Here is a 16,447-nt window from a genome sequence, read left to right on the forward strand (position 1 = left end):
GCTTTTTGTTTATTCACTTATTTTTTAAGATTCCCCATTGGGGAAATCATATGGTATTTTTCTTTCTCAGTCTGACTTATTTCACTTAGCATAATACTCATCCATGCTGTTTCAGATGGCATGGTCTCATCCTTTGTATAGCTGTGTAATATTCCTGTGTGTGCACGCATGCACACGTGCGTGCGTGTGAGACAACTTTATTCATTTACCCATCAAGGGACACTTAGGTTGCTTCCGTATCTTGGCTGCTGTAAATAATGCTGCAATAAACATAGGAGTGCATATTATCTTTTTGAATTAGCATTTTCATTTTCTTTGTAGCCCTAACCCTTTATTCATTTTACACATATGAAAAAAGAGGCACATGAAAGCTAAATGGTTCACTGAGATCAGTAATGAGGCTAGCATCCAGAATTTCTCCAAGATCATGCTCATTTCTACTTATTAAGGACAGAAAGTAAAGACAATCACAGTAGACTCCAACCATCAGGTGGTTTTGGAAAAGTCCAACAGATTCTAACTGGTTAAGATGGGATCTGACTGAGACAGTGAGGTTAATGCTTCTCCTTCTTTCAGAGAGATCTTTTCATGTTGTTTTTAGAATGATCAAAATCTAAGCATCGTGTCCCACTTTCCATAGTTGCCAGCATTACACCACAGAGACAGAATATGGGAAGGGATGTAACTGAGTTTGATTATTTTGATAGACAAAATAGAAAGGAGCCTATCTAAAAGACACTCTAAGCTTTGTCCAGACCTAGTTCTTGCTGTAAAACGTCAACTCAGAAGTGAGAAGCCCATTATGAAGTAGCTGGGAGCAAAGGGTGGTGATTTAAAATTAGAATGAGTGTGCAGATAACATATTGATTCTGTCTTCGGGGCCATGCCATCTGGAACAGATATGGCATGCAAAGAGAGACAACAAAGTAAAATGTCTTTCAAAACTTTTAATTTGCTAACTTCTAGGCTCCATTTCTTCCAAAGAACATCTCCTAAGACTGAGAGTGAACAATGGGGAAAAGGTATTGAAAGTTCTCTCTTATATTTCTAGAAGATTATTTTCCCCATTCTGGATCCACAGTCAAGGGAGCAATTCTCTGTCTTCTTTAAAGCCTTGTACTCTGATGTTGAAACACAGCCATTAAAAAAAAAAAAGTATAGAGAGAAAATATTAAATCTGAATAGGAATCCCCAGGTCTGCACCATCCACATATAATTATTCCTCTTCCTGGGATCCCACACTAAGGACTCTACAAGCAAAGGAGTCATTTGTCTGAAGATCGACACATGCAAATTATTCACTTATGTCTGCTCTCTCTCCACCCTTCCCACCTTCTCCCACCCCCGGTTGAACGTTTTCATTATTGTGGAGTAGCAGAGTCCTTAAGGTAAGAAGTTGAATCTAGAAAAATCTATGGTCTTGGCTCTTAATTTTAAGGAAAAGGTGTTCTGAGAAAAATTATATTTTGTTATTCACATCACTAAGCCTCTCCCTTAATTTTGCTAGGTGGCATCTTCTGGGGAAAAAAGTGAATAGCAATGCCTCCCTTAAACCCCCCAAGTCTCCTTTCCAAAGACCAGACAGGCTTTCTGATTATTATCCTTATACAAAGAAAATGGTATAATGTATACTTCCCCCAAAACTACTAGGAAAAACGGGAGGGATGAGTGCATCAACCCTTTAAAAAGTAGCGATCTAGTTGTTCTGGCTTGGAAAGCATGACACACATCTGTGCCATTAGGTGAAACCTTGTCCTTGGATCAGCCCTAGCCGTAGCTACTTCAGCCTTAAAGTGGCGTCAGTTAATGTAACTTATCTATCCTGCTCTCATTGGTTGTGTGAATTTTGTCAAGGTATTTAGTATCTTTGGCTGACTTTTATCACCATGACATGAAGGCTAGAACTAATTAAGCCAAGGGAGGCGGTGGGGAAGAAATGATATCCCCATCATTATTATGGTTTCCCGCATACTTTAATGACACTCAGAAGTGATCTCATTCAAGGGTAGACATTGTCTCACTTTGATTAAGATCCTTAGAATGAATCCAGGTGAAGGTAGCATGGCTGTACCCCAAATTATGAAGAGAATGGAATCTCTTCCTCTATATTTGGAAAACAGATTCAATATAAAGGAAAGGTCAGAGGTGAATGGAGTATGCCTTAAGTTAGTTTTGAACATAGATGCCATCTAGTCTTTGCAGTCTGCAAAATTCTTCTTTAAGTGAATAAATGTGTAGGGCAACTCTCCACTACCTTGATCAACATCTAATACCAACCTGACACTTAGAATTAAATTAGAGAGACAAAATTGGATACTTTGAGACTTGAGGGCTGATTATACTACTAGAGCTAAAAGAGGACTTAAACTCTTTCCTTATCCCATTTAAATCTAACTAGATATAAAGTCTCCATTACTGGGGAATAAAGGTGTGTCTGGAGAGGTGGAGGTTCCCCTTGATGTTCTTGGACAAGGAAACCTAATCCTTTCTTCTGACACACATGGTTGCAATAGAAAGCGTTCCCCAACCGCCAGTCTGGTTTTAATCTATTGTTTCAAGCAAGATGGGATTTGCAGGGAATGTTAAGGAAAGGGCAAAATTACCAGGATGTACTATAAAATAAAAGTGATGAGAAACCAAATTTTAAACAAGGATTCAAAATTGTATGCATGGATATCTGTAAATGTAAATGTATGCTATATGCAAAGGACTATACAAGTTTTTAATTGTAATTATATTTGAGGTCTGCTTTAAGTATATTTATATCTCATTTTACTAAGGTTATTTGGCTTATCCAATGAGAGCAGTGTGAAATATTGCAATAAATACAGTGATGCTCATTTAAACAACACTGTTGGACAATGAAATATTCCATCAAATGGCCTTCTCATGTAACCACACTAACCCTGCATTTTACAAACTTTTAAAATGTTAATCACTTCATATAGAAACATTTTAAAAGTGTATTTTACCAAATCAAAACCACACTGAGATACCACCTCATGCCAGTCAGAGTAGCTAAAGTGAACAAATCAAGATACTACAGATGCTGGCAAGGATGTGGAGAAATGGGCACTCTCTTCACTATTGGTGGGAAGGTAAACTGTACAGCTGCTCTGGAAAACAGTGTGGAGGTTCCTCAAAAAGTTAACAACAGAACTCCCCTATGACCCAGCAACAGCACTGCTAGGGATACAGAAGTGCTGATGCATAGGAGCACATGTACCCCAATGTTCATAGCAGCAATGTCAACAATAGCCAAATCATGGAAAGAGCCTAAATGTCCAACAACTGATGAATGGATCGAGAATGCTCTATGCAATGGAGTATTACATGGCAATGAGAAAGAATGACATATGGCCATTTGTAGGAAAGTGGATGGAACTCAAGGGTGTCACGCTAAGCGAAATAAGTCAGGCAGAGAAGGACAGATTCCATGTTTTCACTCATAAGTGGAGGAGAAACTTAATAGAGGACCATGGGAAGGGGAAGGGGAAAAATAGTTAAGGAGAGGGAGGGAGGCAAACCATAAAAAACCCTTAAATACTGAGAACAAACTGAGGGTGGATGTGGGGGGAGAGGGGGAAATGGGTGATGGGCATGGGGGAGGGCACTTGTTGGGATGAGCATTGGGTGTTATATGGAGACCAACTTGATAATAAACTATAAAAAGATAAAAATAAAAAATAAAACAGAAAAGATTAAAAAAAGTGTATTATATAATTAATTGTCATTAAAAGAACCACTGAATAACCTACCTTTTTCTAAAGATTCAGGGTGAACATTTAAAACACTCATTGAAATATGCTGAATACATTGCACTTCTTAGAAGGGCAGATGGTGGGCTTAGACAATGGTGAGCTTTTTCATGATCCTTTCCCAACACCAAAGATTTCAGAACGCCTTTGTGAAAAAAAAGTACAACAGACAAAACTAACTTGCTTTACATAAGTCTAGTGTCTTTTCTGCCATTAGCTGTCCCTCCTGGCTATTGAAAACATACCAACCTCTGATAATTAGTTACATACTTTGTCAAAATAAAGTTTAGATATAAAAGATGTGCAAGGTAGTGTACTAAATGCTCGAGGGAATGTAAGAAATACAAAACACAGTCCCTGCCCAAGGGGCAACCCGGCTGGCTTAGTGACACTCAAAAGTCACTGAGTCACCTCTGTGGCGGGAAACAATTACTTCTAAGTTTGAAAATAACTTGTTTAAAAAATACAGATATGCCACCCTCCCACCTGCGTGCTCTCTCTCTCAAAATAAATTAACACTCAAAAAAATACAGATATTGAAGTTGTTACATTGTGTTCCCATATACCTTTTTCAATGGGAGTATGCCTTGGAAATATCTCCCATGGAAATATTATCAGCCACGTGAATCTTTGTAGGTAAAAGTCTAAAATACTGCTTGAGGAGATAAAGTGGACAGACCTTTGATAACTTTCTGTTGTAACACTCATCTTATTGCTAGGCTTTATCTTACAATCCAAATGGCTGAGGATGTCAGAACTCCAATCTTACTAATTCCTAGGTTCATTTAAAATAATTAATAAGATATCTGTAAAAAACTGTATTTTAATGCTTTGCTGTATATATAAGCACAAAACATTTAGGGATTTCTAACACTACATGTTTACTTTTTTATTTAAAAAAATTTTTTTATGGTTTTTATTTATTTTTGAGAGACAGAGACAGTGTGAGCAGGGGAGGGTCAGAGAGAGAGGGAGACACAGAATCTGAAGCAGGTTCCAGGCTCTGAGCTAGCTGTCAGCACAGAGCCGGACGCAGGGACCCATGAACCGTGAGATCATGACCTGAGCCGAAGCTGGACGCTCAACCAGTTTTGCCACCCAGGCACTCCACGTTTTACTTTTTTAAATGTTTACTTATTTTTCAGAGAGGGAATGAGAGAGAAAGAGCAGGGGAGGGGCAGAAAGGAGGGGGACAGAGGATCTGACATGCTGACAACAGAGCCCGGTGTGGGGCTTGAACTCACAAACGGCGAGATCATGACCTGAGCTGAAATCACCTAACTGACTGAGCCACACAGATGACCCACTACTATGTAACTTTATAATGATCAATCATTACTTCCACTGGCAAGTCCTTCCTGGGGTTCAGCAGTACCACATTTTTGGGGTTTGATTTGTTTTGACTAGTCCTTTTAATTTCCATCATCTGACCACTTCTGTTTCACAGACTCTACCTGGTGGTCTCAGACTTCCTTGCTTTCAACTAATATCTATGCAGTTTGGACCTCTCTCCTGAGTCCTGGACCTATTTAATAGTCATCACATTTGGAACTACTGCACACACGCCAAATTTAGGAGACAAAAGCAAACTTCAACTGATTTGAAGAATAAGACTTGATTTCTTTAGGATTTTTTTTTTTTTTGCATTTAACCCTCCAATTCCTTCTCTGGTTATTTCTAATTACTCCAATTATGCTTGAATTTCACCAGTACTTTGTACCACTATTAAGAGATTTTAATAAATGGTTTTAATTCATATTTTTCTTAACCTGTTAAGATTTCAGCTGCTTTAAGAATACGGGCATCCTTAGGCATCCTTATTCATTTCGTACCTCTCCCCGTGGATATATGGTAATTTTCAGTATTTGTTCTAGAAAACACATAAAGGAACTCTGACAAGTCTCTTCCTGTTATATTTATACTGGTAAGTTCTGGGAGCTTTTTGAGCCCATTAGCAGAAGCAGAAGTACTGTGTTAATTCTTCTCATAATTTAACCCAAACGCAAACAATTTCTTCTACTAGTATCACCTTCGGAAGCCTTCCCTGGACCAGGCTTAGGCGCCACAATCTTAACCACTCCTCTTCCCCAAGCTTGAGGATTGGCTTCTAGAACACAACAGTGCCGCATTAGGCTGCATAAGATAGGGGTCATTGCACCGTCGGTACTTAGCAGATGGTACGGTTTTACAAACGTTTGTAGACGGAATGAATTGATGAGGCCACAAGAAGTCTCAGAGGACCACTTACTGCGCTCTAACAGGATTGGGAAGGCCCCATTCCGAGAGAAACTTAATAGATGCCTCCGGATGGCTCGGATCCCTAAGGCAATTTATGGACTTCCTTACAGTCTAAAACGATGCGACTACTATCCCGGAAGGAAATTCTGCCACCATGAAGTCTACAGAGACTAGATCTGTAGCGGAAACACTAACGCCAAACCCCACCCCGTTCCTGTCCCCACCTGCTCTGCGAAGACCTGACTCGCGGAAGTAGGAACAGCACCGCGCCACGCCCGGGTACACGCACGCAGGCGCAGCAAGCAAACCAGCTGTGACTCTGAGATTGGCTCTCTAAGCAGACGTCACACACGCCAAAACTACTCCGCCCCTCTCAAGATGGCGATGAGCTCAATACGGAAGGCGCGTGGGTGCTGGAGCTTCATCCGGGCACTTCATAAAGGACCCGACGCGGCTCATGCTCCCCAGGTAACCAAAGCCGGCCTTTCTCTCGCCAGCTCCCCATCCCGCTAGGTCCTTCTTGTCTCTCCTCCCTCTATTCGCTTCTCTCTTCCTGTTTCCTCTGGAGAGCACCAAGGTGCTTCTCTCCTAATGTCGACTCGCCTAAAGACTGCCCTCCCACTCGGAACGTGGCGACGTTGCAAAGCTGTGCGATTACGTCAGACGCCCTGGTGGGAGGAGCGCGCCTCTGCCCGCCCACTTGGTCACCGTAGAACGTGGTCACGACGCTGTTGCCGGGCAACGCGGGAAGCTGAGTCCTGTGTGAAGTCCTCAGACCAGAGCGCCGGTCCTTCCCCGGGCTGCCCGCCTTCTCAACAAGGTCCCCTCCTTTCTATTCACCTCCTTTCCATTCTTTCTATTACTATTTTCACCTCCTTCCTCTAACAGCAAGCCGAGGGGCTAGCGCAGAAATTAGAGAGGAGGTCTTGTGAGGAATTGGGCGATATTTTAAAATCGGAGCAGCCACTTGACGTCCTCCTTCTGACAGTGCGGCACCTCAGTCTCAAGTGTCGGTGCGTCTTCCTCTCTGGTTCCTCTTCATTCCCCAAAGTAGACCTGTATCTAGCCGGCTCTGTGAAAGAATTACAGCAAGTTGCCAAAGTGCATCGTTCTGTCCTGCACCTAGAAGCACTGCTGTTACCAATACTGTGTCGTGCTGAGAGTGTGGACGCGGTTCAACACACCCCATCAGTGTATATGAGTATACAGTGCCCCTTTCACTCGTTCAGATGTTTACTTCACTCATTCAGACGTTTACTAAATGTCTTCCAAGTGCCATCTCTTGGTGTTAGGCACTTTGCTGTACATCTTTTGGGACGTATCTATGGGGAAGTAGGGAGAAGCTTGAGATTCTGTGATTAGATGATTTCTTGGCGTCCTTGTGTACTTGTCATAAAGCATAGGTGTGGACTTTGTGTGGTAACTAGTATATTGGAAAGACACTAGACTTGAAACTGGGAAATCAAAGTTCAAGGGATTTGTCTGCCTCTTGCTAGCTGTGTGACATGACAAGTCAAATCTCGTTGGATTTTTTTTTTTTTTCTTTAGGAAAATCGGTGGAAGAGGGGTTGGGTCTATTGACCCGTTAATGTTCCTTCAAACTTTGGAAAATCTATGGCTCCATGATTATGAAGCCAAAGTAAAGCAATTAGATTAATCACGGAAACCAAGATTTGAGTAGTCATCCCATAAATTATTTAATGGTCTGTACTTGTTTTCTTCATTGATATAGGCCTCACAAGATTCTTTTAAGGAAAAGGGATATACCAGAGAACTCTTTGTCAGCAAAACAGCTACTGAAATGTTATTTTAAATAACTCTCATGCTCTGTCTCTGTCTCACAAACCATGAGATCATGACCTGAGCCAAAGTCTGACAGCTCAGAGCCCGGAGCCTGCTTCAGATATTGTGTCTCCCTCTCTCTCTGCCCCTCTGCTGCTAAACATTAAAAAAAATTTTTTTTAATTAAAATGTTTTTATCTATTTTTGAGAGAGAGGGCGTGAACAGGGGAGGGGCAGAGAGAGAGGGGGACAGAGTATCTGAAGCAGGGCTGTGCTGACAGCAGAGAGCCTGTTGCAGGGTTTGAACTCACCAGCCGTGAGATCATGACCTGAGCTGAAGTCAGATGCTTAGCTGAACAAGCCATCCAGGCCACCCAAACAAAAAATTTCTTAAACTCCTATTATTGTTTCAGTGGAATTAATGAATATTGTTATGTTAAAGTTAATCAACTGCTAATCCAGATAGTTTCAAAAGAGAACTTCCAGAACAGATTAATGTTTACAAACCTTTAATTGATCTTTCAGTACTTTTATTATTTTATGATCTTATTAATTACACTTAATAAGAAATGTGTGAGAACATTTCTTTTAAAGTATAAACCTACATGTAAATTTTAGTCATTAAGTATGATGGTTTAAAAAACCAATTGAGAAAAGTTACAAAATTGTATTTGTACTGTAATTATAATATTGTTTGTAAATAAATATTTAGATAAATACACACACACACATGACTGGAAGGAAACAGAGTCTTAACTATTTTTGTTTTGCTTCGGTTTTCCTAAATGGTGGGTTAAAAGTGACTGAAGTTTGCTTCTTTAAGCTTTCTGTATTTTTCACATGTTCTATATTGAAGATATATCACTTTTAGACCCATAATAAAGTGTTAAGGCATAAATCTCCATATAAATGCATAGTCGTTAATATCATCTGTGATATTTTAGATCTCTAAAGACCTAAAGAGATACTGGCCCACAGCGCTATTATTAAAATGGCCTTAGAAAAGGACTATTAGAAATTTATGGCCACTTTTCCTGTATGTATCTTCTTTTTCTCTTGAAAAGCTTCCTTTGAAGTCAAAGAGATTTTTGTGAACAGATGCAGAAATATGTGAAGGAAGAATAGGATTCTTAAACCAGATGGATTAGACATTTTTATGATATCTCATAACCTTTGTAGAAAATAGAAATTATTTTGCAACAGTATATATAGTCTATAGAAAATGTATTTTTATCATATGGAGGATTATAGCAAATCTGAGAAATAGCCAAGTTGCTTGCTATTAGTTTGGTTACACAGTTGTCCTTGAGGTGAGAGGCAGAAGTTGGAGGGGGAGGGCGGCATAGCAGGTCTTTGTTGGAAACTCTGACTGATAAAGTATTGTGATTCCTAGGTTGTTTTACTGTTTTCTTTAAAAAAGGCAAAATTCTGAATACTACGGTTGACATTGGGAGCCTTTAGCTACCTCAGAGGCAGGTTGCTGCCCCTCAAGGCTAGAGGTAGACTCAAGTTTAAACCAAAACGTAGAAACCAGGAGTAACAGTGTAAGAGTAAGCCGTGTGCATTGTGAGCTGTCTACAATTTATGTGAAAGCGGTTTATTTTGCCAGGTGTTACCTCCCAAAAAAACTGTTGAAGTTTGACAGGATGAGAGTAGCCCCCGTCAGAGGAATGAAGATTTTGACATGCTATGTTTAAATGCTGATGGCATTAGGTAAATGTAAGCCTGTCACCATGGGCCAAACAGAATCCACACTCCTTGGAGCACTGAGTAACTATTGTGTTGTACCAAGTGTGAAATATTGATGGTTCGTAGGCTTTTGCAAGAATACTTGTAATCACTGAGTGTTAAATGTCTACATTTTGTTGCAGTTGAACAACGCACTTCACTGTTAGCCGTCCCAACCTGGGCTTGGCCAGTATTAACCTAATATTCCTACTGTTCATGGCCACTAAGTTTAGCCATTGGATGAAGGAATCATGCCTGAAAAAAAAAAATGTATTAAATTAGTGATCTTGTATTTAGTTCTCACAACGAGGCTTTTTAAACAATTCTATTTTTTTTAACTTTTTCGTTTTACAATAATTTCAGGTTTACCAAGTCACATTTGTAGTACTTAGTACTCCCTTCACCAGGCCTCCTTTTACATGATCACGACACAAGGACTGAAGCCAAGCAGTTAATTTGGTACAATAGTAGCTAAAGACTTGTTTCCAATTTCACCTGTTTTTCTATGAGTTTCTTACTGGTCCGAGATCAAATCCAGGATCCCATGTAGCATTTAGTTTTCCTGTCTTCTCCAATTTAAAGCACTTCCTCAGTCTTTCATGACCTTGGCCCTTTTGCAGAGAATTGGTTAGTTATTTGCTAGAATGTCTCTGAATTTGGGTTTGTCGGATGTTTTCTCATGACTGGGTTGTGGATTTTGGCAAGAATACCACAGAAGAGATACTGTTCCTAACAAGGCTTTAAGACAGGTATTTTAAACCTTATTTTAAATTACGAGGAAACAGACTTTAATGAAGTAACTTGCCTAATATCACACACAACACTAATTAATTGTGGCATTAGGATGGTAGAATTTACTATTGGGATTTTATTCCATATTTTTCCATTAATTGTTATTGCAGCCTTCGGGATCTTAATGACATCCAAATGTGCTGATGTTCCCGGTGACTTCCCTTAGGTTTTCTCTGCTACGTCTTGTCCACCCAGCTTGTAAGAAGAGCTAATCAGCCTGGAGAGCTACCCAGAGCTGCTGTAGCCACCATTTGGCAAGACAGTAACTGGGCTGGTTTGATCCGGCTTCTTCGTCTCTCTGTGCTTTTCTTCAGTGGTGTTATGGGGACCCACTCCAGAGCCCCTTTTAAGTTCAATCAGCTTATGACTCTGCTTAAAATCCTCTTGAGATTGGTTTTCCTAGTGAACATAGCTTAGAAGAAAGAATAGTTTTTAACAATACATGGGGGTAGACAATGAAAACTACTGATGGTAACTGATGAAAACCTAGAGGAGGAGCAGTAAGTAAATGTGAGGAGTTTTGCTAGCAACTCTTACGACTTCCACAGCCAGGCCAGAGAGTAAGGCTGCTCCCTGAGATCCTTTCTCGGGGTATCTGTTGCATGACTGCAGGCTGCAAACTGTCTGCAGAGGCACACACAAGTACATGTATGTGTGTAAGCCTGCATACGTCCATAACCCCGTCTTTCAGAAAAGGAGCCAACATCTCGCCAGCACCTTCTGTGTGCTGAGGCCCAGTGTTGTGTGCCCTACACACTTTATCTTCTTTTCTTCTCACAATTATGTAAATATTATTCTATACATTTCACACAAGAGGAAACGAAAAGTCCTGAAAGATTAGGTAACTTTCCCATGTCAGAGCTAGTAAATGGGTGTGCCAGGATTCAAACTCGGCCTTGCCTGTGCTTTTCCCACTTGCCCAGTAGTATTCTCTCATCAAATAAAATCCTACATCAGTCCCTTCAGATAAAACATAAAAGCAGGGGCGCCTGGCTGGCTCAGTGGGTTAAGTTTCTGACTTCGGCTCAGGTCATGATCTCACGGTTTGTGTCATGATCTCATGGTTTGGTTCATGTGTTGAGCCCCAGCTCAGAGCCTGGAGCCTGATTCAGATACTGTGTCTCCCTTTCTCTGTGCCCCCCTCCCCCGACTCGTGCTCTGTCTCTCTCTGTCAAAAATAAATAATATATATGTAGAGGAGTAGCCAGAGCCTGCTTGTTGGACCTCACTGCCCCCTCCCCGACTCCTCCCACCTGCCACACACCAACAGAGGCCCCTGAGACGGTGAGACAATCTTAAATGTCTCATGATGAAATTTGAAAACTACTTCAGCCTCCTGACATGTCTGAGTAAGTGCGTTGGCTGATCCCCACATACGAGGGATGAATTATGGTGGAGGAGTCGCCCTGTAAAGAAGTGGATTGGAGTATTCACTTTGATATGTATGTGTTTTATCAATAAAGTGCAACATAGGTTATATTATCTTTTTTTAATTTTTTAAATGTTTATTTTTTAGAGAGCGAGAGAGAGAGCACGAGTGGGGAAGAGGCAGAGAGAGGGAGACACAGAGTCCGAAACAGGCTCCAGGCTCTGAGCTGCCAGCACAGAGCCCAAAATAGGGCTCAAACCCACAACCTGTGTGACCATGACCTGAGCCGAAGTCAGACGCTTAACTGACTGAGCCACCCAGGCGCCTCAATTATCTTTTTTTTTTTTTAAGTTTTATATAAGTAATCTCTACACTCTGCGTGGGGCTCGAAATCATGACCTGAGTTCAAGAGTTGAGAGCTCTTCCACCTGAGACCTTCTATTTATCATAAGCTGTACAAGTACTTAAAATAATAGCAGTCAATCTTCCTTCTTCTCTCTTTCTGTCCTTCTTTCTTTCTAAACACAGCTGACTTCTGCATAATGTGCTGATCTTTGTGCAACAAAGAAGGTTCTATGGATTCCCTCTCAGTCACCATTGTAAACAACCCGGCTTCTCACCTCATAAGAACACTTAGCCAGTTCTGCTCTTGATTCCAGTCCACCACTCAGGGTTCGGGAATTTCTCTTTCAGAGACTGTAACAGGAGGCCTAAGGCTTCTTCTTGAATTTCCACAGGAGCAATGTACTCATTTAGGGTGGAGCTGCTCTGCCAGTATGAGGCCTAGACGCAGAGAGATAATTTATAGGCACAGATGTGCTACATTGACTCCAGCTTGACTGAATTTAACTCTGCTGGAGCCTTTACTGTTTTCTCTATATATCATTTCTAGCAATACCCTATCTTTTATTCCTAGTCAGAGGAGTAACACTCTTAACTTCCGTGCTTACTGAATGAATCAAGTCCTATCAAGGCCTTCATACCACTGACATCCAAGTTCCATTGGGCTTTTAACCATTTATCAGAATTCATCTACAGCTTTTTTTTTCATGGCACAGTCACCCCTGCATCTGTTGAACCTAAATCTGGCTGGATAAGGAACTGCCTTTTGACTGCCCCTTGTCTCCTGAGCAGCAGAATGAAGCCAGCTGATTTCTAACCCATGGAGATTCTCACAACTTCTGCTTCTCAGTCCCTTGCCCTCGAGGCCAGGACACCAACCGGTGGGCAGGCCGCCTTCCTGGCCTGGTGTTCTGGCTGTAACTCATTACAGTGCCAGACAACTCCACTGTGGGTAGAGCCCTGAATGGATGATCTTGGTTACACTGCTTGGTGTCCCAGGTCTTTAGGACAGTGGTTGCAGATTTTTCATCAAGGTATTTGAAAGCATAAAATAAAATAACAAATCTCACCTTGTAAAACCTTGTATTTTCACTGATGATAATGTCCTCTTGTAATATAACACTTTGTAGTTTCCAAAATGCTTCACATATTCTCATTTAATCTTGAGTACAGCATACCAAGTTTCACTATTTAGTCATCTAAAATTTTTACTCACTGAATAAATTTTCATTTTTTTTTACCAGTTTTATAATGGTGACAAATCTAAGTAAGTGAATATCAGTATTCTTTTTTATTTAAAAAATTTTTTAGTGTTTATTTTTGAGAAAGAGAAACAGAGCATGAGCAGGGGAGGGGCAGAGAGAGAGGGAGACACAGAATCCAAGACAGGGTCCAGGCGCCGTGCTGTCAGCATAGAGCCCAACACAGGGTTTGAACTCACGAAGTGTGAGATCATGACCTGAGCCGAAGTCAGACGCTTAACCAACTGAGCCACCCAGGTGCCCCTAATATCAGTATTCTTTAAAGTTTTAGTTCACTGGATGTTATTTTCATATTTGTATTAAACTCAGTTTAGTATCTACATTCTTTTGGAGCCCCGGTCTGATAGGACTATGATAATTTTAGTTATTATAAACATGATGCTGAGGAGGAGGTAGTACTTGCATACATTTATTGGATGCTTACTGTTTACCAAGCATGACTTGACATACATTAGCTTATTAAATCTTCACAACCAAATGAGGTTTGTGCTAGTATAAGCCGCATTTTATAGATGCAACTAGTAAGAGGTTAAATAACTTACCCAAGTTCACATTGCTAGGAAGGACAAGAGCCAAGGTATAAACCCCGGTAGCCTGATTCCGTACACTAACTGTAATAAAATGGTCCTAAACTCTGAAACAAATCACCCATGGTAATATGCTGGTCACTGCCTTGCACCATTTAAATCTGTTCCAAGAAAGCCACTTATATGTATCTTGCCATGGTGACATGCAGAGTAGAAATTATAAATCATCCTTTGTTGTCACTGTTCTTACACTCTTGTTTGGCTCAATGAGTTATGAAGAAGGAGCAAAGCTGTCTTGTAAATTTATCTCCATGTCTCTATTTGGCTACTGCCACTTGGATTGCCCTGTATAAAATAAGGGCTTTAAACACATGAGTCCCAAGGTGCATGTAGGAAGTTCTGTTTATACACAGTCTATAGCTGAAAGGTCAACCTGCACACAGCTCTGCAGGCAGAGGGGAGGTGGTGAGTGCTGAAGCTGATGGATGACCAACGGGCCACTATCTAGGGCCTACTGGGATTTATGGTGAGAGTACTTTCTTAAAAAGTAGCAGAGGTGCAAACTGGGAAGATGGGAGAGATGAGAGTAATTAGTGCTGTGGGCCATTCCTGCAAGTGATAAGGAAGAATTTTATCCCAAAGGATCCTGATTCCAAGGAACTCTTAAAAGGGTCTCTAATTCACTAATTGAATTAAAGTAAATTATTTCCAATTAGTACATTAATTAGGATGCTTTTGAGGCTTTCAAATGAGCAAAGTTGAGCAGAATTTATTTTAAACACCAAACAAAGGACTCCTCATCACCTTTTTCTTAAATTCCCCATGAACAGAGACTGTGTGGGCTATTCTACTTTAGGTTCATTCAGCCCCACACTTTACTCGCTGTGTTCCTTTGGACCCCTTTTGGGAAGTAAGAGAATGTAATGGAAAAGGGATATGGAGTCATTGACTCAAATCTCTGATTTAGATTCCTGTCCTCCCATGGGGAGAATGAGCTAAGCAGCCAGTTCATAAATTTGCTGGAGCAGAGAAGAGGTCTCTTGAGCTGGGGCAGGACGAAGGTGGAGTCCCGAGGGAGATGTTAAGAACAGACTGTGGCGCCCGTGCCAGTTCTGAGGAGACAGCCAGGTTGCCCTCCATGGAGACTAGTTACCCGGCCATCGTGGTTGTGAAGGAAGCCCCTTCTCTGCAGGTAGGCAACTTTGGCTTCTCCAATGGCTGACAGCTTTTCAGCCACCCCCATGCCATCAAGCCGTGAAACTCTGTAACCTAGGGAAGCAAGTGTCTAGAGAATAAGCAGTTACATGAACACTATCCTTGTCATTTTAAGGTTTACTGGCCCCTTCCTAAAAGGAAGTGTGGTAAAGCAAAACGTACATGACTCTTGGGATCAATTAGGCTTGGTTGTACTAAGTTTGTGATGCCAGGAAAGTTATTTGACCTTACTGAACTTTAGTTTTCTCATTTGTAAAGTATTCATAATAATGCCTTGTAGGAATTTATGTGGATTCAAGATTACATATATATATACATATGTGATTATATGTATATATGATTTTATGTGTGTGTGTATATATATATATATATACATATATATATATATATATAAAATCGAGATTATATATATATAATCCTTTGATTCCCAAATCACTGCACTTTCTTGCCCTTCCATCTTCCCCTTGCCGCAACAAAATTAGTCTGACCACATTAATCTCCTTAAAGCAGCACCCTAATTTTGTATTTTCCCTTGCTTAGCAACCTTTAGGGCCTCTCATGAAGCTTAGTCTCCTTAGAGCTCTGCATTCAAGACTTTCCCTAGTCTAGATCCCTAGTCTAGGCCTTTGCTGTCTTGCTTGGATCCTTTGCTTTGGGTTCATAGAATTTCCAAGTTTGTTCAGAGCTTTTCTCTTTTACTTCTTTGTTAATGCCATTGTCTCTTCTTGGAAAGGCCTTTCTTATTTGTCTATATTCCACCATTCTTTAAAAATGAAACAAAAACACACAATTCCAGACTTCAAGTTATAGTACAAAGCTATAGTGATCAAAACAGTATGGTACTGGCCCCAAAACAGACATATAGATCAATGGAACAGAATAGAAAACCCAGAAATGTACCCACAACTATATGGTCAATTTTCGACAAAGCAGTAAAGAATATCCAGTGGGAAAACGACAGTCTCTTCAATAGGTGGTGTTGGGAAAACTGAACCACTTTCTCATGCCATACAAAAAAAAAATAAATTCAAGATGGATTGAAGAGCTATATGTGAGACCTGAAACCATAAACTCTTAGAGGAGAACACAGGCAGTAAGCTCTTTGACATCTGCTGTAGCGATTTTTTTCTGGATATGTCTCCTGAAGCAAGGGAAGCAAAAGGAAAAATAAACTATTAGGACTAAGTCAAAATAAAAATCTTGTGCACAGCGAAGGGAACAATCAACAAAACTGAATGGCAACCTTTGGAATGGGAGAAGATATTTGCAAATGATGTAAATGATAAAGGTTTGTATCCGAAATCTATAAAGAACTTATCAAATTGAACATCCAAAAGAAAATGATCCAATTAACCAATTGAGCCACCCAGACATCCCTTCTGCCCATTTTTTAAGTGTCTGACTCTTGACTTCTGCTCAAGTCATGATCTCATG

At 40.6% G+C, this 16,447-nt stretch overlaps 1 protein-coding gene and 1 long non-coding RNA gene across 2 annotated transcripts in view; one reads left to right on the top strand and one right to left on the bottom strand.

Annotated features, from left to right (window-relative positions):
- Positions 1 to 932: 932 nt before the first annotated feature.
- On the bottom strand, positions 933 to 6,262 carry LOC115299039. The gene is made up of 3 exons (XR_003911964.1): positions 6,221 to 6,262; positions 3,759 to 3,903; positions 933 to 1,121 (listed from the first exon to the last, which is right to left on the bottom strand). It is a non-coding gene; the product is annotated as an uncharacterized LOC115299039 (long non-coding RNA).
- Positions 6,263 to 6,347: 85 nt separating this feature from the next.
- The window catches only part of WARS2 (tryptophanyl tRNA synthetase 2, mitochondrial), a 90,890-nt gene continuing 80,790 nt past the window's right edge, over positions 6,348 to 16,447 (top strand). The window contains exon 1 of the mRNA XM_029948311.1: positions 6,348 to 6,464. Coding sequence (XP_029804171.1) covers positions 6,375 to 6,464 — 90 coding nt within the window. The 5' untranslated portion in view covers positions 6,348 to 6,374. The remainder of the gene's footprint in view (positions 6,465 to 16,447) is intronic.

This window comes from Suricata suricatta, chromosome 8 (genome assembly GCF_006229205.1).
Source record: "Suricata suricatta isolate VVHF042 chromosome 8, meerkat_22Aug2017_6uvM2_HiC, whole genome shotgun sequence".
NCBI classification, from domain to species: domain Eukaryota; kingdom Metazoa; phylum Chordata; class Mammalia; order Carnivora; family Herpestidae; genus Suricata; species Suricata suricatta.